Source organism: Haematobia irritans, chromosome 1, assembly GCF_050003625.1.
Source record: "Haematobia irritans isolate KBUSLIRL chromosome 1, ASM5000362v1, whole genome shotgun sequence".
Taxonomy (NCBI): domain Eukaryota; kingdom Metazoa; phylum Arthropoda; class Insecta; order Diptera; family Muscidae; genus Haematobia; species Haematobia irritans.
The window spans coordinates 164,843,992-164,868,368 of NC_134397.1; the positions used below are offsets into that span (position 1 = coordinate 164,843,992).

The window sequence follows — 24,377 nt, forward strand, 5'->3', positions numbered from 1 at the left end:
CTTAAGAATATAGGACGAATGCTTGAGGTCATTATCTTGGACAAACACATGACCCATTTTTTGAGCAGATTCGGCCAAATTATTCTTCAGAATATATAAATTATCTATTTTGTGTATATTTCCTTCAAGAAATATGAGGTTTCCAACACAATGTTCATGCCGTCAAATTCTCACCTACGTAGTTAATAGTATGCGTAATATTTCGTTTTCCCCCTTTATCTCCCTTTCTCCAAGTGAATTAACCCTTTTTTTTGCTGACTATATATGTTTGCTTGGCAGAGTATCTGTCATCAAATCCACCTAAAATTTATATATGTATTTTCAACCTTACGAAGAGTTTTCTAAGGAAACAAATATATTTTTTGATTCATGGTGGTGGGTAGTTAAGATTCGGCCCGGCCGAACTTATGTTCGCTTATACTTGTTAATGCATAAATTGTTCAACTAGTAACAAATTTTTTCTAGTGCAATTATTGATGACACTTTATTAGATTTAATTTAGTCCAATTTTGACAAATTAATCACAATAAATGGCAATTTTGAATCAAATAAACATCACTTTACGAAAATCTTATTTGGCAACCCTTATGAGATTTGCACTATGAGATGTTCTGCATAGAACGCCAGTACAACGATGTTCTTGATAGGTCAAACAAATATTGCATGCAGTTCTAAACGAAAACATAACATTGGCCTTAAAGGTCAGTATTATGTTCGCTTTTCGCGTTGAAATCTTCGCGGTTAATTTATTAAAACAGTTCAATATAAAACAGATAAATTAACTAAATTTATGCGCAGGTTTTAGTTCCTCTAGATTTTGGCAAGACTTTACAGCAATATGTTTGTTTTCATTTATAATTTTGATTATTGAAGGAAAAGTAATCGCGAAAATAATGTGATTTTCAACTCGAAAACAGAACATAGTACTCTCATCGCTACCACAGACTCGTAAATGACACTACAACAGTCACCAACTGTGATGGGGGAAGCGTATCAAAAAGTACGGAATGGACATGAAAATATTTTGCCATCAGTATTGATACAAGAGCCATTTTATATTTTGTGGTACACCAAGCGCAACTAGCTTATTATATTTTATTTAAATAAAAACGAAAATGAAATGCTGAAAACGTTGTTATTTCGCATAAAATTGTGAAAGGTATTTTGGTGAACAATTTTCGACTTTCCAAATGGAATGAAGTGATAGTTTTTCAGATATTTTTCCAGACACGCTGCCTTCATCTACACGGTTGAAAAAGACTGTTTTTCATATGTTTGGCTATAAACATTATATGTTTGGAACACAAATTTTTAAACACAATATTTTTGAGTGCAAGCATATAATGTTCATAAACTAGCATAACATGTTTGGGACATATATGTTAATATGTTAGAACATATTATGTTTGGGACATAAAATGTTTTTAAATATAATATGCTTGGATGCAAACATATATTAATTTAGAAATAGCCTATAAACATATATGTGTTTAGTAGCTTGGAGCGCTATTTAACAGGGAGCGATATTGAATTAAGTTGGTGGTTGTTGCTTGTTATTACAAAATTAACATTTTATTTTTCCTTGCGCAATTGATCAGCTACTTCTTTGATCCTTACAAACTGTGTGGTCCGCTGTTCGAATCCCCGTCCGGCAAAAGGTAAAATTAAAATAAAAAAAAATCATAAAATTGAATAATTTCTTCTACAATGTTTACAAAAAAAGGTGCTAAGAACTAAAAAATCTCGTGGAAGTGAGAAGGATGTGGGGGAATATACAATTAGGCAGAAACAAAATTTTGAGCATTCAGGTCGAAAACCTATGTTGTTAGCACCTATATTACCTGTTTATTTTCATAATTCATTATGATTGTAAATAAATAAATAAATAAAAAAAATTTTGAGCACAATATTGTTTGGGAAAAATTTTTTTAAGCATATAATATTTTTGGGTGCAAAATGCTTCCAAACATATTATATGTTCACATAATAACATATTGTTTTTTTGGAGGACAACATTATTGAATTTGGATGCAAAAATACAAAATGTTTGGAACTTAGATTACCCAAACATATATTGTTTAGACCAATATGCTTTCAAACATATTATATATTGGAAGAGATCAAACATATAAATGTTTGGGCAATACCCAAAAATGTATATGCTTGAAGCAAAATATGTTTGGGAGTATATGTTACAGAAGCGATTTTTTGTGAGGGTGTAGGGATGCCAGACGTGCTCTTTTAAAGAGCACATGTGCTCTCTTTTACAAAATCTGCTCTTAACACAAGGTAGGCAAGGAAGTGAAGTACTCTTTGTATGCATCACAACAAATATTATTCCAACGCGATTCAATAAATTGTAAAAGTAACCTGAACATAAGTAAATGTCACACTACGAGATTTTCCTACGCCATTATTTTCTAATTAAATAGTGTTTTACTTTATATATCAGAGTCGAAGAAGAGCACGCCGATGTTGCTTCTTCACTTTGTACTCTGTTCTAAATGCAAACAAACTTCTTTCAATAACATTTTTCACAAAAACACCAAACAAATAACTTATACGCTTTACAGACTATCAGTTATTCCGGACGACAGTGCTCGTGTCAAACATATTCCATATATTGTTCACTATATAAGTTAAGTCCGAATGCATAATCGATACTGCTGCATGTTTATGGGATCGATAACACATTTACCGATTACTTAGTCATCGCCGACAAGTCGTATCGATTCGACACACTGTAAGATTCTTTACAAACACCGACATTCCGTCCGGAATAACTGATAGTCTATAAAGCGCATTACAAAGTATTGTAAGAAAATTAGCTTGAGTTGAAAGTGGGTTATTTTATGTATTTGTTATGTGTAAATGAATTATTTATGTGTAAATGAATTATTATGGAATTAAATGTTTTTATTTTATTTTAAAAAGTGTACTCTGTTTTTTTCCTATGTGCTCTTTTTATAAACTGAATGTACACTTTTTGCCTCTTCAAAACCTGGCATCCCTACCTCCATCGAGAATAAAAACACTGGCTGATAGATTCAGCAACATGTAACTCGCTACTTGTAAACCAACATCATTCTATTATTAATGCAAAAAAGTACATTAAATGTGTTGTGATAGTGGTATAAATGTTAAATTTATAAGAATTTATAAATGTTTAATCAAATTAATAAACATCTAAACAATCGTGTTTTACTTGACCACAATGATTCTTTTACAACTAAAATGCACTGTTTCTGATTGCTTGAAGGGGCTCTTATTGGCGTCGTTCTAAATTTATCTAAAAAGGCACCTAATAATTGCACTCATGCGAAACTTTTTTGTAGTAACCTGGTACAGCTTCTCAATAGTGACTGCGCTTTTCCGACGAGTTTTGGTTGTCCTGTACGATTGTGTTCGACGTGGTGGGGGTTCTCAGAAGCGCCGTCAAATTCAAAAAATGTTGGCAGGGAGGCACTATGTTCGCTTTTCGCGTTGAAATTTTCGAGGTTACTTTATTAAAACAGTTCAATATAAAGCAGATGGAGTAACTCAATTGATGGGCAATTCCTTTTCCTCTATATTTCGGCAAGACTTTACAGGAAAATGTCTGTTTTAATTTATAATTTTGAATATATAGTACACACCTTCATACATGAAAAATGTGCTATTTTAAGGTGAGTACTATGTTCGGTTTTTGCACCAAAACAATAAATTAAAAGTACAAAAATATTTATTAAGACTATTATATTTTTATCAAGTCTTATCAAATAATGGATGGAAAAGATCCAATGAATTGATTGATAATCATTTTATATTTCTAAATTAATTAATTAAGAAAAGTAAAAAGCTGGGTTTCAGCTTGAACGGAACATAGTACTCAGCTTTACTTGTTCCCTGTCATAGTTTTTAAATGGCCTGGATAAACAAGCACTTTGATTTCTTGGTTATCCAGTACTAAAAAAAAACAAGCCAATTAATGAGAAGAGGTTTCAGAATTTTTGAAAGTTAATGACAAAATTTTCTATAGAAAATACTATATCGCCAGTAGCATCATATTTAATAAAGTAAATATCGAATTAGTAAATCTACAAAGGTCTAAATTGTATGTTTTTATGTTTATACTTTTGAAACACGCTTATATGGAGCGCTTTTAAAATATATGCATAGTAAACAACGCTCTAATATAATAATTTGACCTTACGCAATTTAGAGAAATATTACAAATCCCCAGATTAACGGTGACACCCACATTTAAAGGTGGGTATTAAGTTCGAGTTTAGCCGCTAAAATCAAAAACAAATCAGTAAAAACAATATAAAATTATTCCTCATTGATGCTAATTTAATTAAAAAATGGAATTTATAATGAATTATTAGCGAAAAGTAATCGTGAAAAATTGGCGATTTTAGCGGCTAAACTCGAACTTAATACCCACCTTAAGGCCGGTACTCTGTTCGGTTTTCGCGTTGAAACTCCATACAAAACCAAAAAATGCGAACAATTTGGGAAATTTTTTCCATTTGTGATACTTTGTTTTTTCGTGTTGAAAAACTGACGTTTATAGCACGGCGCCATTTGCAATGTGAATTAAGAAATAATTTATTTATTAAAAACTATTTGTGCGGGTTTATAAAACAAACACTGACCATATTTTTATTCCGAAACTATACAAAGGATCAAAGGAATAGCAGATCAATTGCCCAAGGAAAAATAAAATGTTATTTTGTAAAAACAAGCAACAACCACCAACTTAATCCAATATCGCTCCCTGTAAAATAGCGCTCCAAGCTACCTAAAAAACGCCGCTTTCTATGTGCGAAATAATGGTTTCCATAAACATTTTTCGCAAGAACCCTGCCAACATTTTTTGAATTTGGGGACTCTTTTGAGAATCCCCACTACGTCGAAAACAATCATATACGACATCAAAAACTCGTCGGAAAAGCGCCGTCACTATTGAGAAGTTGTACCACGCCAAGTTACTACAAAAATGTTTCGCATGAGTGCAATTATTAGGTGCCTTTATAGATCAATTTAGAACGACGCCAATAAGGGACCCTCCAAACAATCAGAAAAAGTTCATTTTAAGATAGTTGTAAAAGTATCATTGTGGTCGAGTAAAACACGTTTGTTTAGATATTTATTAATTTGATTAAACATTTACAAATTCTTAAAAATATAACATTTATACCACTATCACATTACATTTAACAGAATTTTTGGCATTAATGATGATGTTGAGTTACAAGTAGCGAGTTACATGTTGCAGCGTCTATCAGCCAGTGTTTTTATTCGATGGAGGCAGCGTGTCTGTAAAATATTTGAAAAACAATCACTTTATTCCATTTGGAAAATCAAAAATTGTTCACCAATATACCTTTCACAATTTTAAGCGTAAAATCTATGTTTTCAGAACTTTATTTTCGTTTTTATTTAAATAAAATATAACAAGCTGGTTGCGCTTGGCGTTTCACAAAAAATAAAATGGCTTTTGTAAAAGTAGTGAAGGCAAAATACATGTATGAAGTACATTTTGTACTTTATGATATGCTGCCCCCCATCACAGTAGGATGGTTGTAGTGACATTTACGAGTCTGTGGTAGCGATGAAGATGAAATGGAACTTTGAAATGCTGGCAGGGAATGAACATAGTACCGGCCTTTAAAGCAAATGTTAATAAATGTTAGCATAGATGGTTACCTTGTGGTTAAACCCCATTATCTATGCAAATTCAATTTAAAAATAATGGGGAACCCTACTATTGCATACGATTTTATTTACAAACATTTACCGAATCTTTCGAATTATTAATTAAAGTAATAATATTCAATTGGCAATATTTAAAATGCCAATTGGCAACTCAAAGTAGCAACTTGGTACTTCGTGTTATCATACTTCATTACCTTTTTTTCCCATTGTCATAATATGACAGTTAACGGCGTCCTTAGAAAACCAAAGGGTCGACATCGTTGTCTGCAACTCGCCATGCGTCATTCCACTTTTGGACGAGGTTAGGTAAGAACGTTTGTAGCTGTTTCGCGTTGAGTGCACGAGTTAGTTGTTGGTTTTTTTCCACTAGTGATTGAGAAAATTTTGTGTGATATACATATGTATATATAATAGTAAAATTACTGTACATAGTCTAGTCAAAAAAGGAGAATAATTATGTTTAAAATAATTGTGCCTTTATTAACGAAAAACTCGTGCAAAGATAACGCGAAATTGCGGACCGCATGTTGTGTTAAAAATTTTCTGATTTCACCAGAAACACATAAAACCACATTGTCGGTGAATAATTTTACTCAAAGACGCCATTTTCTTTTTTCGTCGACCAACAGAAAAACTATCGCAGCTTTTCCAACATATCCCCAACAACATTTAGGATTTAGTAACCGCTTAGGACAAAACCTAGAGCAGCATCACCTTTCCAAAACTCGCCAACGAGAATTTCATCGCTCTAGTGTTATACAAACAGAGGAATCAAATTTCAAGGAAGCGGACCATACTACTAATTCCAGGGAAAAGCAGCTGACCTCATCATTGAACTTCGCAACATCCAAAAGGAAGGATTCAAATTCTAGACAACAAACTTTATTCGAAGACTCGGACGAAGAAGAATTCAAAATTGATAAAATGTAAGTACTTAAAAAAATCCTTCAATATGTTCTTTTTAAAACCATATGTATGAAAAATAGATTAGCTGAAATACGCATACATTTATACTTCTCTACACCTGATTTTCGTCATCCATTTTGAAATGCTTCTTTCATTTATACATCTCTCCCTTATTCGCTTTTGTCATGTTTTTCTCTACACCAAATTTGTTTGCGCTATACATGGCTGAGTTGGTAGCTGAATGTTTTAATCGTCAATCTTCCTCTTTATGTATGTTTAAGGGCGCGCGGGGTTAACCAACATATGAAAAGTACCACCACCCCTGCCTGTGTGATAGCATATCTTTTAGGTAGTAGATGAATTGTTTTAACAATTGGGAATATTAGAAACAAAAATGTTCTTGAAAATCTTAACTACCTGTTTGAGATAAACACATTTATATGTATTCATTGCTAATAAAAGCTGACGTCAATAATTAAATATGTGTTGGATAGAATTTTGCTGCGTTCAGCAGCTCCAGTGTTGCCATGAGTACATAAATGTATGCATATCGTGGAGATTCATAAGAAACGTGCCTTTGGTCATTGTTGACTTTTAAAATTTTATCATTTCAATAAACAGGAAATAAATCATATGAAGTAATTACTACTCCTTGTGAATAGCATATATTAATCTTGTTTTTGAATGCAATTTCCAATACACAACATATTTCTAAAAAAATCCCAAACTACTACAATTCAATAGAGCGTAAAAATCCGAATGAAGGGCATATATTTTAACAGAAAAGGATATACTTTTGGTATTACCATGATGACTTGGGACAAAGCCTAGAGACAACGAAATGTCACCAGCATTACTGGGAGAAACAAAGTTTTTGTGTTTGGACGAACGCCATCAGCATTTGTATGCAAAGTGGTCGTTCTAATCATTGCATCACGATTGCTTTCAACCAAACATTTCAAAATGTTTTTTTTTTTTACTAATAAGTAATACATGATCTGCATATACTAATCTCTGCATATACTAATGTAATGTGGGCAAAATAATCCTTAGAGTTCGCCCAAAATGCAATCAATATTGTTCGCCTGATTGGGCTCCGTGTGACGTCTAGCTATTCCCAAAACATAAAAAGAGACCACGCGTTTCCGAGTCGCTTGAGAAGATAAATATAAAACAAGAATGCGCTAAAATATATACAAGAAAGGGATTATTTAACATGTTTCGAGGATTGAAAACAACTTTATCGTATGAATATTTCATGGGGAGGAGATTACTTTGAAGGGCGTGAATTTGTTTGGAAGAATAAGTTTTATTCTTAATTTTACTTCACATTACTATTTGTCCAGATTATTCTTGGACAATATCGTTCCATTCCATCAGAGGAACTAGTGTAGTTATATCATTCCATTTAGTTCCTTTGACGAAGCTTCCACTGTTGACTGACTACACACAAAAAAATTTTTTTCTGAATTGAAATGTCTTCAATCACAGAAATGATAGTATCAATTAAAAAATTAATTGACAGTCAATTAAAAAATTAATTGATCCAATTAAAAAATTAATTGATACTATTAATTTGTGTGATTGATTTTTATTTCAATTAAAAAATTTGTTGATTCAATTAAATTTTTAATTGAATATTTTTTAAAACTCAATTAAGATTTTAATTGGAAAAATTTTCGTGAAATTTTTTTCTGTGTATCTGATGGTGTCAACCAAATGGCCAAGGGGGAAAGTGATATTAGATAAGAAAGGGAGCTGTGGAACGATAAAAGGAAAGGGACGGAACTAGTATTGAATTGGCATAATTTATTGATTTCAATTGTGTAACGTAATCTTGACCAGTTGATATGGGGTGAATGTACTTGCTTCCACCTCTGCTGTCGTGTAACAGCGTTAGCACAACTACCCTGTCAGAAAAAAAGATTTGCTTAGTAAAATTCTGACTAGTTGCGATCAAAATAAATCCGAAAAAGATTTATATGGCAACTCTGATCAACTACCACCACTAGTAGATATGGTTGTTGCTGTTGTTGTGTTGTGTTTTTTTTTTTTTTTTGCAATTGATTGCCTCGTGGTTTCATACTTTTATTAATTTACTTTCTTCTTCCCCCATTTTCTTCGTCGTTTTTATTTTTTTACTTGCTTTCTGTATACCTACAAATTTCTTATGGTTCTTTTTTTTATTTTGCATTAAACGACAGTATTTCATCGGAACAGTCTGTTAATAACTTTTTGCCAACTCGACACGTTTCAATTTTTGTCGTTGTTCAATGCATGAACTCGTTGTGTGTAGTAGATCTCTTGTGACAGACACGAGATAATAGTGTCTATTTGTAGATGTCGAATCAAGTTTTTCTCTTTTTGTAGCTTTTGCCAAATGATGAGGCTGATTGTTTTATGTAAAGAGACCATGAAGTCTATCATTGTGCTAACTTTCGCATAAAGATATGTGTATATATACAAGAAATTCGCTATAATTTGTTGCCCAGGTATCTCTACGATTTGATACGCTGACCGGACATTGTGTCTGTCATTTTACTCTTGCGGTTGGTTAATTTGATGCATGTACATTTTGCGACAACCTTCTTTAGATTATCTGAGATTAACCTATATGAAGATTTTATAGGGGGTTTAATCCGTTGGTGAAATTTTACATCCCTTTTTTTAAAAAGCGTAAAAAGTTTTTCTAATTTGATATCTTTTGATCCTAGTCAATCCCAGAAGTGGTTAATGCATACTATTTATATGGAATAGGATCTGATGAATCGGACAGAAGGCAGATTCTATAAAATCTTCTATTAATTTTTTCGTATATGAAGATATACAACCTCACATTTTTAATATTCTTCATATCTAATCTAAGGTCTAATTGTGGACCTGGTAGTTTGTCTTCATAAGGTATTTAAAAGTATTGGCGGGATTCAATAAATTTATGTGAATATCTTATCAGAATGTAGTTAAGTTTAAGGCATTTGTCAAGTCGAGTTGAAATGCGATCTTTCCCACAAACATTGTAATGGTACGTGATTTGAAAAAAAAAAAAAACTAAAGCATGTACGCTTAGTTATTAAAGAAATCGATCTTCTTTGTTCCCATTGTTGCTTCTTCGAGAGCCATACATTTTTATTTGAAACCCCAATCGTGGTCTTACAACAATTTACTTACCAGACACTCGGAAATAATATGATATATTCACAAAATCTTTTCTTTAAAATTTTTATTGGATTATCGTTCAGTAAAACATAGTATCACATTCAACAAAAATGTTTCTATAAGAACAGTGTTAAAAATTACAATGATTAATTTTACACAAAAAGAGGACTGTCAATTAGGTGCCAACTGCAAGCTGAAACTTTTATCGTAATTCGCCATTGTTTTGTTTATTCGTGATTGTTTAAATTTCGCTGCTTTCATATTTATTTCATTACCTTCATATATTCTTATAAAAGCTGTACAATTGTCATTATTGGATGCCACCTAAAAGAAAAATATAGAGAAAAACAGTATCAAATTAGTTAAAATTGTCTCATAATTAATACCTAGTTTAGTTCTAGGTTTCATAAACTTTCAATAATAAAAGAATTTTTATGGCGACATTTTTTTTAGCTTAGTTCTAGGTTTCTACATTATTTCATAAACTTTCAATAATAAAAGAATTTTATGGCGACATTTTTAACGTCACGTTACTTATAAATACATATGTAAATGGTATACTTTATTACTTTATTTCTCTCTGTATAACAAAAGACTGGGATACACTTGGCCACTCATAATAATTAATATTAGTTTATTTTCGAATTGAAATGCCTCTTTCAATAACACTACCCAGAGTTTGAATAATCGGATGACATTGCAGCTAGTTATTACAAATTTTAAAAACAAATCATAGAATCTCTACGTTTACTTTTGCGGTGGGGTGAAACGAGTTCTAAAAGCTTTTCGTAGCGGCACAAAATGTGGTAAGAGACTGATTGTACAAAACATATGTCTATTTAAAAATATCACATGCAAACATTTTCTAAATATTTTATTTTACCATATATTCCAATATTACCTGGATGTTTTGTTTTTAGAAATATACAATTTATATCCATTATTTATTAGAGTTGTATTCCTTTACCTACTACTAGTTACAAATTCTACTAGTTTACTAGAAAGCGTTCTTCAAGACCCAAAACTAGTAATATTAGAACATTTTTTAGAATATCATTGTCAAAATGATGCTCCCTTTTAGTACTCACTAGATATTATCCGAAAAAAATCCGAAGAAAAGGAATGCAACTATTTATTATATTATTGCTGCCATTTTTTATTTTAATCTACAAAAATTTTAGTAAATTGAATTGCTTTACTTATTTTTTTTCTATTATGAAATGTAATGGGCTCAAACAGTTTTCCGATTGAGAATTATTTTTTAATATATTATCGCTATATAGGACATTAAACAAAATAAACGTTAATGGCTCCCAAGCGAGGAAATACTTCATGAGTAATCCATTTAAATTGTTTCGTTACGACTTAACTATTTTCGATGTTGGATAGGATTGATTATAAACTTATCATGTTAATAATAGACTCCTAATCTTAAAAATGTTTAAAAAAGACCAACAGTTTGGATTTGGTTTTGTTTTGAACAGTTGATATGTCTGGTTTTGAATGCTTTGGCTGAAATACAACGAAAAATGCTTGAAAAAAAAAACAAGCCCTAACAAAACATTCCTGAAGAGACAATTTTTAGCTTTACATATAGGAATATAATTTAAACGTTTTGAAAAACATACTACATAAAACATAAGATATAACATGGATTGATAACAAATGATCAGAGCTTGTTAACATTTGACAAAAATTTAAATACGACTGAAGCATGCATGAAGTACATCTTAAGAAGCTTGAAAACTCTACCGAATGCTCGAGTGTATCTCATATTTAGTATGAGCTTATATTTGGAGCCTAGAGCAAGAAGTTTATTTTTCGACACAAATAACATACGCACAAAAATTTTTTTTCTGATTCAATCACGAAATTAATTGATCCAATTAATTTTTTAATTGAAATGTCTTCAATCACAGAAATGATATCATCAATTAAAAAATTAATTGAAAGTCAAAAATTAATTGATCCAATTAAAAAATTAGTTGATACTATTAATTTTTGTGATTGATTTTTATTTCAATTAAAAATTCTGTTCAATCAATTAAATTTTTAATTGAATATTTTTTAAAACTCATTTAATATTTTAATTGGAAAAATTTTCTTGAAATTTTTTTCTGTGTAGGACCAATCGTTTTTCACCGATACCGGTACAGCATTTCCATTTAGATGATATTGTGTTGTCTTTTTTTCCGAATTTTCATATAATCTTCAATAAAGGAACACCACTTTCCCATTATTAATGCTAATGAAAATGTCTATTGCATGTTAACAATTATTTATATTGCCCCTAATTTAAAAATACATGTCAGAAAACGAAAGCTAATCATTTTCATATGGGGAAAACACGCGACAAAACAACAACAAGCTCTAGGAGCCATATGTATGCATCCATTATTGTGGATGTCTTTGTCAAATTCATATCTTGGGTGGTGGAATTGTAAACTTTTTTGGGTGCTTTACAAAAATGTCAACCACAGAAGTAGATAAGATGAAGCGAAAAGCCCTGAACACCTGGCATATAATTTATAAATTTAACTTAAACAGCTATTTAGCATGCAAACAAATCAAAATCAAATTGTAAACATTCAAAAGGCAAAGGATGTTCAATTTACCATATGCTTATGAATATAGTTATTTTATTTTATAATTTCTTAGAAAGTATTTAGGCAACTGATAATTCTTTTTGATTTTTACTCTGAGTTTGTGTTTCGAACTTGAATGTTGCTTTTTCACCGCAAAGAATATTTTCATATTGTTTGCTTTTATTTTCAACACGGAATAGAATAAAATGCCTTCAATTCACCGCCGCAAAAATGCAGTGAAATTAAGGCACGAACGATTTTCCTATCATTTAACCATCCATCATAAGCTAAGTTATAACAAATATTTGTATTTTTTTTTTCAGGGCACCTCATGACAGAACTTATGGTAGCGGCAGCCGCGGAGGCCGTGATGATCGTGGCGGACGTGGAGGAGATGGAGATCGCTATGGCAGCCGTTCATCTGGTGGTGGACGTGGCGGAGGCGATTTCCATGGAGTAAGCCGAGGACGTGTAGAAAAAGGTGGTCGTGGCAATGATCGCGGTGGTCGTGGTTTCGGTGGTGGTGGCGGCTTTGGAGGTGGCGGATCTGGATTCGGCGGTGGTGATCGTCGTGGAGGCGGTGGTGGTGGCAATAGCCAAGATCTATCTATTCGTCCCATGGATTTCACAAATTTGACCCCATTCAAAAAAGATTTCTACAAAGAGCATCCCGTTGTGGCTAACCGTTCGTATGGCGAAGTGCAACGCTATCGCGAAGAACATGAAATAACCATTCGTGGCACTGCTCCCAATCCTATACAAGACTTCAGCGAAGCTTACTTCCCCGATTACGTCACAAAAGAAATCCGTCGCCAAGGCTACAAAGCACCCACTCCCATTCAAGCCCAGGGTTGGCCCATTGCCATGAGTGGTAATAATTTGGTTGGTATCGCTAAGACTGGATCCGGCAAGACTTTGGGCTATATCTTACCTGCTATTGTGCACATCAACAATCAACAGCCTTTGCAACGAGGTGATGGGCCCATTGCCTTAGTTTTAGCTCCCACTCGTGAATTAGCCCAACAAATCCAACAAGTTGCCACCGAATTTGGATCGTCATCATATGTACGCAACACTTGCGTATTTGGCGGTGCGCCAAAAGGCGGACAAATGCGTGATCTTCAACGTGGTTGCGAAATTGTTATTGCCACACCCGGTCGTTTGATAGATTTCTTGGCAGCCGGTGCAACAAATTTGAAACGCTGCACATACTTGGTTTTGGATGAAGCCGATCGTATGTTGGATATGGGTTTTGAACCTCAAATCCGTAAAATTATCTCACAAATCCGCCCCGATCGTCAGACTCTTATGTGGTCTGCTACTTGGCCCAAAGAAGTGAAACAATTGGCTGAAGATTTCCTCGGCAATTATATGCAAATTAATATTGGCTCACTGGAATTATCAGCAAACCATAACATTCGTCAAGTTATCGATGTATGTGAGGAAAATGACAAAGAAGAAAAGTAAGTACAAATAGTTTCAATATTGCTCATTTGAAAAAAAAACATTGTCATTTATACATGATGACACTGACATTTCGTCCGCTAGCTTGATAATTTTGAACCGATTCGTAAAAAGCTTGAGACAAATTAGCATGGCAGCAAATTTTTTTTATGCTGTGATTAATAATAACATTAATAACATTAATGCATTAATAACATTAATGCAAGACCTTGATTAATTATTTACAATTTTCATTTTCTCTTTCCAGACTTAAAGCTTTACTTTCGGAAATTTATGACACTAGCGAAAATCCCGGCAAAATTATCATTTTCGTTGAAACAAAACGCCGTGTCGATCACTTGGTACGTTTCATTCGTAGTTTCGGTGTACGATGCGGTGCTATCCACGGTGACAAATCACAATCTGAACGTGATTTCGTATTGCGTGAATTCCGCTCTGGCAAATCAAATATTTTGGTAGCCACTGATGTTGCCGCCCGTGGCTTGGGTAAGTTATTTCGGAATTTCTCTTATATTGAAGTAAACGAAACCCAGTTTGCATCAACTATCAATACACATTATCCATCAACTCTTGTCGTCATCTTTCATACAAATCATTTTGGTCCGAAATTGAAATGAATGAATTTTAAATGCGTAATTGATATTCATTGAATGCATATAAATTAATGCAAATTAAATTGTATTGCAAAATAATGTCTACCGTTATATTAAAAGAAGGATAGAGGGGAAAAGGAATAGCGAATCAAATTTGAAAGTATGTATCTTAATTATACCAACTAAAGCAGACTGAATACCTGTCTGGTTCCAATTCAGAAGATAATATATGACGACCACTTTAAAAAACTATTTACACTATTCATTAAAACTTTTTTTAATAGAAGAGGTTGTATAAACTAAAAAATTTTAACATATTTGCCGATTTTCCAAAGCAACACCTTCCATTATTATTTTTTCAATAAAAACAATTATTGGATTTGATGCGATAATATTTCAGTCAATTTTTTCAAAATTAAACAAAAAAATATTATTAAAAATACTGCTAATAATAAGATTATGTTTTGGGTACAAAATAAAAAGAGATGGAAATATTTTTTTAACACTTAGTACCGAAGTACTATTATATCGGCCAAGACATTGATATATAATAAATTGATAATTATTGTTTTTGATATAACTGTGGAATACATACTTGTCAAGTATACATTTAAAATTCAGGAAATTTCATTTTGTATGGGGCTGTAGTATGCAATTCTAACATATTAGCGTAGTATTTCGTGTCTTGGCTAATTATTGAGGCGCACTAATCTACAAAAACAAAACATTCTCACATACAACAACATCTATATATTCACACTAAAACACACGTCTGGAAACAACTTCTTTACATCATACTTACACCTAATCTAAAACAAAAGATAAACACACATTTCTATCTCAAAATTTAGATTGTAAGTTTTTTTACAAGATTTATACATGACTTAATTAATACTTATGGTATTTTTCCTTTCCCTCCTTCTTACCCCTGTCCAACCTGTGTGTCATCAACACTGTTTTTGTCTCTTCCCAACTCTCTTTTTTATTTCGTTTACAGAGGCCATAAATAATTGCATGGTGGGGATAAAATGTCAGCTAAAAATCTGATAGAAAATATCTGAGATATATATGTATTGAAATGATTGAATGGATAATTATTTAAAGAATATTGCCAAGAGAAATCTCAGTAATACTCGCTGGTATATCTATCGAGTCGGTTCGTGAACATGCTCGTTCGTTCATTTGTTCGTTGTATTGAAATGCATTGCAATATGAAAAGCGGCGGCAACGGAGAAGCGGCAACACTTTTTTACCACAATGGCCATTGGAAAAAAGGGTATGTCGTGCAACCGTCTCACCACCGCTCCACAGCACACACGTCTAACTAAAAGGAGGAGGTATATTTGCCCATAGAAATTATGGTTACGCTTTGGTTATCACACGCAAGTAAATGTGGTTGTCCTGGTCAATTACTATAACTGAGCGTGGCCCTAGCGCATGACATCACAGCAAAAGTATGAAAAAAAAAATATACCGCCACCTTGAGCGTAATACGCGTGTAAATGATAAAAAAAATACTAGAGTCGTCATATATCCCTATCATCAAGCAAGCATAATTGTGCATAAAAGAGGCCTCTGCTGTTAAATTTGGGAGCACAAATTGGTGTTGAGGAAGACCAACAACAAAAAGAAATACATACTTTTAAAATACAAACATACAATAATCTTTATAAAGTAACAGTAATGAAAATTGAAAAGCATACTTAATAATAGAGTTGTAATAAAAATGTATATGTACTAAAATAATACGGGGACACACGTGCAGCAGCAGCAGCATAATTTTCTTCAACAGCGGAGATTGCATTCCACAGGTGGTGTTCACTCAAAAGTCATGCAGTCAGTCTGTCACAGTCAATATTGCCTCATGTTTTCCTGGGTGATGTTGGTGGTTGGTTTCATCTTTTTTTTTGAACCAATTACATGTGCAACTTGTCCTCCACCCTAACGAATGCTCTCCGGATACAGTTGGATAAGCGCAGGCATCTATTAAGTAAATCTTTAATATTTCTTAATTTTTAAAAAAATCACAAAAAAGCAAATATGTGTATGTATTCTAAGCTGGATCATTGTAACTGGTGATGGTTTGGTTTTGTCAAGGAAAGCAAAGAAGTATGAAAAATGTGTTACAAAGTTGCAGAGACGTATCCCAAGTATGTGTGGAATCGTATAACAAATGTTGAAAAGCTGTTTATTAAGGACATCAAATGACGGCAGACCTCATCATTTGGTTTTACGTCCCCCCCTTTACAGCCGAGTACGTCCATCTATAATCCATCCTGCATTAAGACCAACAACAGTTATACCAAGGTTCACTACTATCTAAGGACACAAAACAAGAATCACTGATTTCCTCTAAACTGAAACAAATAACCAGTCAGCAGTAATGTAGCTTGTTTTTAGGAAGTGAATGCATACACACACACAATGTACTTCTAGTTAAGGATGCCTGTTCCTCTGTACACAATGGATGCTGGAGCCTTTGAACACACTACTAGAGAAACGCACGCAACCAACTACTACATGGTATGGATGTTGTGTGTTGAAACAGAGTCAAGTAATGGGCTTTGGTGTCTTTTGAAATATCGTCTACCGATCGATGATTGTACAAAAACAACCAACTACAAAAAAAAATATCCTAGGAATCAAAATGTAACAAATTCTATTAACTATACCTGCTGATCATGTGTGTCTAGTATTCAAACAAACAAACAGAAAAACAGCCCAACCTTTACTAATACAAATTTCGTAAAAACTAAAAAAGCTCTCTTGATTGAGTGTGGGCACCGCTTAGTTTTTCCTTCCAAATGCCATTCAAGTTTGTTGTTTTACTACAGGCTCTTCTAATTACTACGTCGTCTAATGTGCCGTTTATCCACACTGCCTATAATACGACGTGGTTGGCGAAGAGTTTGCCCTATTTGAATCAAAATATCGTAATAAGGTAAATTACTTTTTTAAATTCAAATTAAATTTTAATTACATTTTCGATAAAAGTAAATGCCAAAATTGTTATTGTTAATTTTTTTATGTAAAACCCTCCTACTGATAATAGTTTATAATATAAAGCTTTTCAAAATTCTAACCCCCCTCAGAGTTAGAGTAGTCGAGAATTGTATTGTATTGTTTTTTTTCTGTTTTAAGGGGAGAATAAAAAAAGAACTGCAAAAAAGTCATGGTTTTGTATACTATCTCTTCTCTATGAGACATGCATAATCTTTTTACCTAAAAACACTCTAGAACATTTATTGTAATTTTCATTAATTTTAAATTTTTTACTTAATTTTTTTCACCAACTCCAAATCCTACAGACGTTGATGGCATTAAGTATGTTATAAACTTTGACTATCCACAATCCTCGGAAGATTATATTCATCGCATTGGTCGTACTGGACGCTCAAATACCACTGGTACTTCATATGCTTTCTTCACACGTAACAACTCAAAGCAATCTAAGGCCTTAGTCGATGTGCTAAGAGAAGCTAATCAGGTAAGATTTTTTTTTACAAATTCCCACGTAAATTATTTTTATAACATTTGAATATGTTTTACCAAGTCATATTGTAAATACTATGCAGTTGAATGTATAATAAATTTTGACAAAATTTTCTATAGAAATAAAATTTTGACAAAATTTTCTATCGAAATAAAATTTTGACAGAATTTTTTATAGAAATAAAATTTTGCCAAAATTTTCTATAGAAATAAAATTTTGACAACATTTTTTATAGAAATAAAATTTTGCCAAAATTTTCTATAGAAATAACATTTTGACATTTTCTATAGAAAAAAAATTTTTGAAAAAATTTTCTATAGAAATAAAATGTTGACAAAATTTTCTATAGAAATAAAATGTTGACAAAATTTTCTATAGAAATAAAATTTTGACATTTTCTATAGAAATAAAATTTTGACAACATTTTCTATAGAAAAAAAAAAATTGCCAAAATTTTCTATAGAAATAACATTTTGACATTTTCTATAGAAATAAAATTTTGACATTTTCTATAGAAAAAAAATTTTTGAAAAAATTTTCTATAGAAATAAAATGTTGACAAAATTTTCTATAGAAATAAAATGTTGACAAAATTTTCTATAGAAATAAAATTTTGACATTTTCTATAGAAAAAAAAATTTTGCCAAAATTTTCTATAGAAATAACATTTTGACAACATTTTCTATAGAAATAAAATTTTGACATTTTCTATAGAAATAAAATTTTGACAAAATTTTCTATAGAAATAAAATTTTGACAAAATTTTCTATAGAAATAAAATTTTGACAAAAATTTTTATAGAAATAAAATTTTGCCAAAATTTTCTATAGAAATAACATTTTGACAACATTTTCTATAGAAAAAAAAATTGAAAAAATTTTCTATAGAAATAAAATTTTGACAAAATTTTCTATAGAAATAAAATTTTGACAACATTTTCTATAGAAATAAAATTCTGACAAATTTTCTATAGAAAAAAATTTTGACAAAATTATCTATAGAAATAAAATTTTGACTAAATTTTCTATCGAAATAAAATTTTGACAAAATTTTCTATAGAAATAAAATTTTGACATTTTCTATAGAAATAAAATTTTGACAACATTTTCTATAGAAAAAAATTTGACATTTTTTCTATAGAAATAAAATTTTGACAAATTTTCTATAGAAAAAAAATTTTGACAATTTTCTATAGAAATAAAATTTTCGTTTTGTTTTGTTCTTTAAGCATTGTTGTTGTTTTTTGATTTCAGCTTAAAACCATGCATTGACTAAACTACAAGTGTAGTTTAACCAACAGAGGAAAAGAATGTCAAATTTATTTGGGCAAAGCCCTATAGATTGCAAGATGGTTGGATGTATTATTGTATTTGGGCTTTGCTCAAATTTTTGACAAAGTTCCTACAGAAGAAATACCATTTTGACAACGTTTTCTATAGGAATAAAATTTTGACAAAATTTTCTATATAAATAAAATTTTGACAAAATTTTCTATAGAAATATAAAAGACATTTTTTACACTGAAAAAACAGTGAACCCTCAGGAAGAAAATTTTAACAAAACAAAACGAATGAAAAAATAAAGAGGAAGCACGCTCAAAATAAACCCGGCCAACTGCACTCAAATCGATGATTTGACAGTGGCATAGGAAAAGAGATATGTTTGTACGAATTTATTTCGGCATAAGCCGGCTATCATGCAAAACGTTTTTTCGGAAGGTTCAAGTGTGGTTCATTGTTGTGTTTAATGAACTGTCTGAATTTATTCTGATAATTGGTTGATAGTTTTGCTGCAAGTAGAGGATGCTGATGAGGAATGTGGTAATTCCGAAACGTGCGTCCATCCAACCATCTTGCAGTCTATAGGGCTTTGCCCAAATAAATTTGACAAACATTCTTTTCCTCTGTTGGTTAAGCTACACTTGTAGTTTAGTCAATGCATGGTTTTAAGCTGAAATCAAAAAACATCAACAAGAAATAACATTTTGACAAAATTTTCTATAGAAATAAAATTTTGACAAAATTTTCTATAAAAATAAAGTTTTGACATTTTCTATAGAAATAAAATTTTGACAAAATTTTCTGTAGAAATAAAATTGTGACTAAATTTTCTATAGAAATAAAATTTTGACAAAATTTTCTATAGAAATAAAATTTTGACAAAATTTTCTATAGAAATAAAATTTTGACAAAATTTACTATATAAATAAAATGTTGACAAAATTTTCTGTAGAACTAAAATTTTGACACAATTTTCTATAGAAATAAAATTTTGAAAAAAAATTCGAAATAAAATTTTGACTAAATTTTCTATAGAAATAAAATTTTGACAACATTTTCTATAGAAATAAAATTTTGAGAAAATTTTCTATAGAAATAAAATTTAGACAAAATGTACTATATATAAATAAAATTTTGACAAAATTTCATATAGAAATAAAATTTTGGCAAAATTTTCTATAGAAATAACATTTTGACAAAATTATAGAAATAACATTTTGAGAAAATTTTCTACACATTTCTCTCGGATCTCAACAAAAATCTGAAAAATTTTAAAATCGGCGGATTCATTAGGGTAGTATATCAGTCGTCTCACTCTTGACACCTCTCACTTCTTGATAGGTGTCCGCTTTTCAGTGTGTCCTAGTTTGAGAGGTTTCACTGTATATATCAATATATATATTTTTTTGCCAAATTCTATGTGTTTCTTTCGTTAATAAATTACAAAATCTTTAATTGCATATTTGTTTTTTTTTTTTTTTTTTATTTGTAGGAAATCAACCCCGCACTAGAGAGCATGGTTCGCAATAGCCGTTTTGATGGTGGCGGACGTTCTCGCTATGGTAACTCTTCCCGGTACAATGGTACCTTCAAAAAGGGATCTATGGGAGGAGGTGGCGGCGGACGTGGTTTCGGTGGACGAAGCAATGGCTATGGTGGAGGAGACAGTGGTAGAAATGGCTATGGTGGAGGAGACAATGCCCGAAATGGCTATGGCGGTGGCAATGACTATAACCGCGGCGGAGGATCCGGCGGCGGCAGCAATACAAGACATACGCGATTTGATTAAACACATCAATACAAAAAATTAGTTTATAAGCAATTAATATTAAAATAATTTTAGTATTTACTTTTATTTTTAATAACTAAATCATTTGTTTCTCATTTTAACAAAATAAGAAAACTTTAAACAAACACGTATCCAGATTCCATACATCTATATATATATACACAATTTACAAGCAAACAAAACCATAATACTATCAACCTAATCTATCATTTCCTTAAATGGAATAAGACATTGAGGCTTTTTATAGGAAAAACAAAATCTCATGTATTCATTGGACATGAAAGAGAAATAAGTATAAATTATAATTTTTTTAATATAAAAAATATCCGTAGAAAAGGAAAACTACTTCTATGAATTTGTTCGGAAGTTAATAAACCAACAAAAAGAAAACAAATGAATATGCATTTTTTGTGATACTCCCCGATCCTCTGACCCCAAGAACAAAACAAAATATTAGCTTATTGTAATCGTAATTTGTCATATTGCATTACTATTCAATAATGTATACAAGCAGATACAGACAATTTTAACGAAGTTATTCAGCAAAAGAAAATTATAGCATTCACATAAATATCAATCTTCACCATGCACCAAGTCTTAAAAGTGTTGACGCATGTGCTTTATATATGCTGATATCATCAAATATATGCGAACATTTATATTTTTACAAGAAGTAATGTATAGTTTATAAACTATTTTTTTTTTCATGATTTTAATCCTTGAGTCGCACAAAAACTCGTCGCGTATGTCCCCGCTCCTCCACGTCTTTCATAGTTCTTAAATTGTAATTTTCTTATGTGCACATTTTGTAAATGTTGGCACATCAATGATTCAAAAATGAGTATTTTATTTATTTTTGCCTAGACGTATTCCAATATAACCTGAAATGAACTACTCAATGATAATTTCTTTTTTATTTGGTTGTGAAATCTTTTATTTAATCACTGTTAAAACAGAACATCAAATTCGGCATTGAGTTATACTTTATTTGTATGATAAACTTAATACAATCCTAAATGTAGTATTTAAGATTGATGTATTTCATTGAAAAAATAAAAAAATAAATTATACAGAAAGATCGAATATGTTAGTTTTTATTCTTTCCAAAAGGCTTAGTTTATAGAGATTGAAAAGCTAATAGCGACTTTTCGTGTTCTTGAAAATTAACAAAGAAAAAAACGACCTTCCAATTTTTTGATACCATTTTGGTAGTACTCCTTCCGTTTTGCCTCAAAATAGGCCTCAGTTTCGGCGATCACCTCTTCATTGCAGCCAAATTTTTTCCTTGCGAGCATCCTTTTGAGGTCTGAGAACAAAAAAAAAATCGCTGGGGGCCAGATCTGGAGAATACGGTGGGTGGGGAAGCAATTCGAAGCCCAATTCATGAATTTTTGCCATCGTTCTCAATGACTTGTGATACGGTGCGTTGTCTTGGTGGAACAACACTTTTTTTCTTCTTCATATGAGGCCGTTTTGCCGCGATTTCGACCTTCAAACGCTCCAATAACACCATATAATAATCACTGTTGATGGTTTTTCCTTCTCAAGATAATCGATAGAAATTATTCCATGCGCATCCCAAAAAACAGAGTCCATTACTTTGCCAGCGGACTTTTGAGTCTTTCCACGCTTCGGAGGCGGTTCACCGGTCGCTGTCCACTCAGCCGACTGTCGATTGGACTAAGGAGTGTAGTGATGGAGCCATGTTTCATCCATTGTCACATATCGACGGAAAAACTCGGGTGTATTACGAGTTAACAGCTGCAAACACCGCTCAGAATCATCAACACGTTGTTGTTTGTGGTCAAATGTGAGCTCGCGCGGCACCCATTTGCACAGAGCTACCGCATATCCAAATATTGATGAATGATATGACCAACACGTTCCTTTGATATCTTTAAGCCCTCTGCTATCTCGATCAACTTCATTTTACGGTCCTTCAAAATCATTTTATGGATTTTTTTGATGTTTTCGTCTGTAACCACCTCTTTCGGGCGTCCACTGCGTTCACCGTCCTCCGTGCTCATTTCACCACGCTTGAATTTTGCATACCAATCAATTACTGTTGATTTCCCTGGGGCAGAGTCCGGAAACTCATTATCAAGCCAAGTTTTTGCTTCCACCGTATTTTTCCCCTTCAGAAAACAGTATTTTATCAAAACGTCGCCATCTATGTGTCAGACCGGGGACTTATCAGCCAACCTGTTATTTGTCGTCGAATTATTTTATATTCATCTCATCCTCCAATTAGGAAGGAATTCGGAGGAATGTAAAAAGAGATATGGGCCCATAAGATACAATGCAATATAATTGATTTTTACTTTTAAATCTTCAAAAACATATGTTTTCTACATTCTATTTTGTGTCGCTAACTTAATTTTGTCAATTCATTTCGTTCTGCTTCGGTTTTTGCTGTTGGCAATGCTAGAGAAATTGCATCAAATTTCGATCGAATGCCGTGATCCAAACTTTTAATAGTATCGACAATTTTTTCGATACGATTATGGATTCGATATCGATTAGCCCCCAGGAATACCGATTTTCGTCGATAGCAGTATATCGACGAACGGAATACCTATTAGTGGCGACAGACGAAAAGCGACGGCGAGGGCGACTTCAGGAATAAGGGTGAATGATATAAACAATCACCCTTATTCCTGAAGTCGCCCTCGCCGTCGCTTTTCGTCAGTCGCCACTAATTGTTATTCCGTTCGTCGATATATTCTGCTATCGAAGAAAATCGGTATTCCTGGTGCCGCTTTTTGTCTCCTTTAAATTTACCAGCGACGAGTTTAGTGTTTAATTTTTGAAGAAGTTTTTTAGACTTTATTAATCGAACAATTGAAAAATACATTTAAAAAATGGAAATTGGTAAGAGGTAAAGTGACTAATCTTCAACAATTACAAAAAATGGGAAAAAATCATTATATATAGCAGTTATGGTCATCACATTCAAATCATAGAAAAGAACACTGTACAATTAAAGTAAACGTGTTGATTTTCAATTCCATTTATTTTTAATAGAAATCCTTCAAGGCCAATGTATTTTATTTAGCACCAAACTTAGGTAACAATTGTGTCGAACTTTGAATGATCCTAGGACATATAATGTCAACGTCGTTCCAATTGTATATGCCGGATGTTGTTATTGTCCTAATGTAGATATCTAAATCATTTTCCGAGTCAAATTTATCATTTATTTAGATTTTCCAAGTCCACATTGGATTACAAACAAACAGCATTTTAGGGTAGGTACTATGTTCGGTTTTCGAGTTGAAAACCACTTTATTTTCGCGATTACATTTCCTTAAATAATAAAAATTATAAATGAAAACAAAATTATTCCTTTAAAGTCTTGTCGAAAACTAGTGGAACAAGAAACTACGCATCAATTGAGTTAATTTGTCTGCT

General features: G+C 32.0%; 2 protein-coding genes and 1 long non-coding RNA gene across 5 annotated transcripts in view; 1 reads left to right on the forward strand and 2 right to left on the reverse strand.

Moving 5' to 3' along the window:
• Positions 1 to 5,098: 5,098 nt before the first annotated feature.
• Positions 5,099 to 5,539, reverse strand: LOC142222110 (uncharacterized). The gene is made up of 2 exons (XR_012718258.1): positions 5,369 to 5,539; positions 5,099 to 5,301 (listed from the first exon to the last, which is right to left on the reverse strand). It is a non-coding gene; the product is annotated as an uncharacterized LOC142222110 (long non-coding RNA).
• Positions 5,540 to 6,038: 499 nt separating this feature from the next.
• Positions 6,039 to 21,360, forward strand: Rm62 (ATP-dependent RNA helicase Rm62). 2 transcript variants are annotated; one of them, XR_012718259.1, is made up of 5 exons: positions 6,039 to 6,626; positions 12,671 to 13,810; positions 14,059 to 14,297; positions 15,402 to 17,345; positions 17,713 to 17,830. XR_012718259.1 is itself a non-coding variant. In XM_075292070.1 (5 exons), exons 1-5 carry the CDS (start codon positions 6,157 to 6,159, stop codon positions 20,964 to 20,966), a joined length of 2,325 nt encoding a protein of 774 aa, XP_075148185.1. In that variant the 5' UTR covers positions 6,045 to 6,156; the 3' UTR covers positions 20,967 to 21,360. The 2 variants fall into 2 exon arrangements, 1 of the variants encoding a protein (XP_075148185.1); XM_075292070.1 differs by lacking the exon at positions 15,402 to 17,345 and adding an exon at positions 20,670 to 21,360 and having other exon boundaries at positions 6,045 to 6,626; positions 17,713 to 17,891.
• Positions 9,812 to 24,377, reverse strand: part of LOC142222112 (uncharacterized) — a 28,859-nt gene continuing 14,293 nt past the window's right edge. Inside the window, exon 5 of one of the 2 annotated variants that reach the window (XM_075292073.1) lies at positions 9,812 to 10,086. In XM_075292073.1, the coding sequence (XP_075148188.1) occupies positions 10,073 to 10,086 (14 nt within the window). In that variant the 3' untranslated portion in view covers positions 9,812 to 10,072. Of the gene's footprint in view, positions 10,087 to 23,757; positions 24,273 to 24,377 lie in introns of those variants that run through there. The other variant, XM_075292072.1, reaches the window with a different exon arrangement.

Excerpts from the sequence above, each read along its gene's own strand:
- Rm62 (XM_075292070.1), top strand. The coding sequence starts at position 6,157 with ATGTTTAAAATAATTGTGCCTTTATTAACGAAAAACTCGTGCAAAGAT. Across the intron at positions 6,627-12,670 it reads GAATTCAAAATTGATAAAAT|GGCACCTCATGACAGAACTT; the intron begins GTAAGTACTTAA and ends TTTTTTTTTCAG. Across the intron at positions 13,811-14,058 it reads GAAAATGACAAAGAAGAAAA|ACTTAAAGCTTTACTTTCGG; the intron begins GTAAGTACAAAT and ends TTCTCTTTCCAG.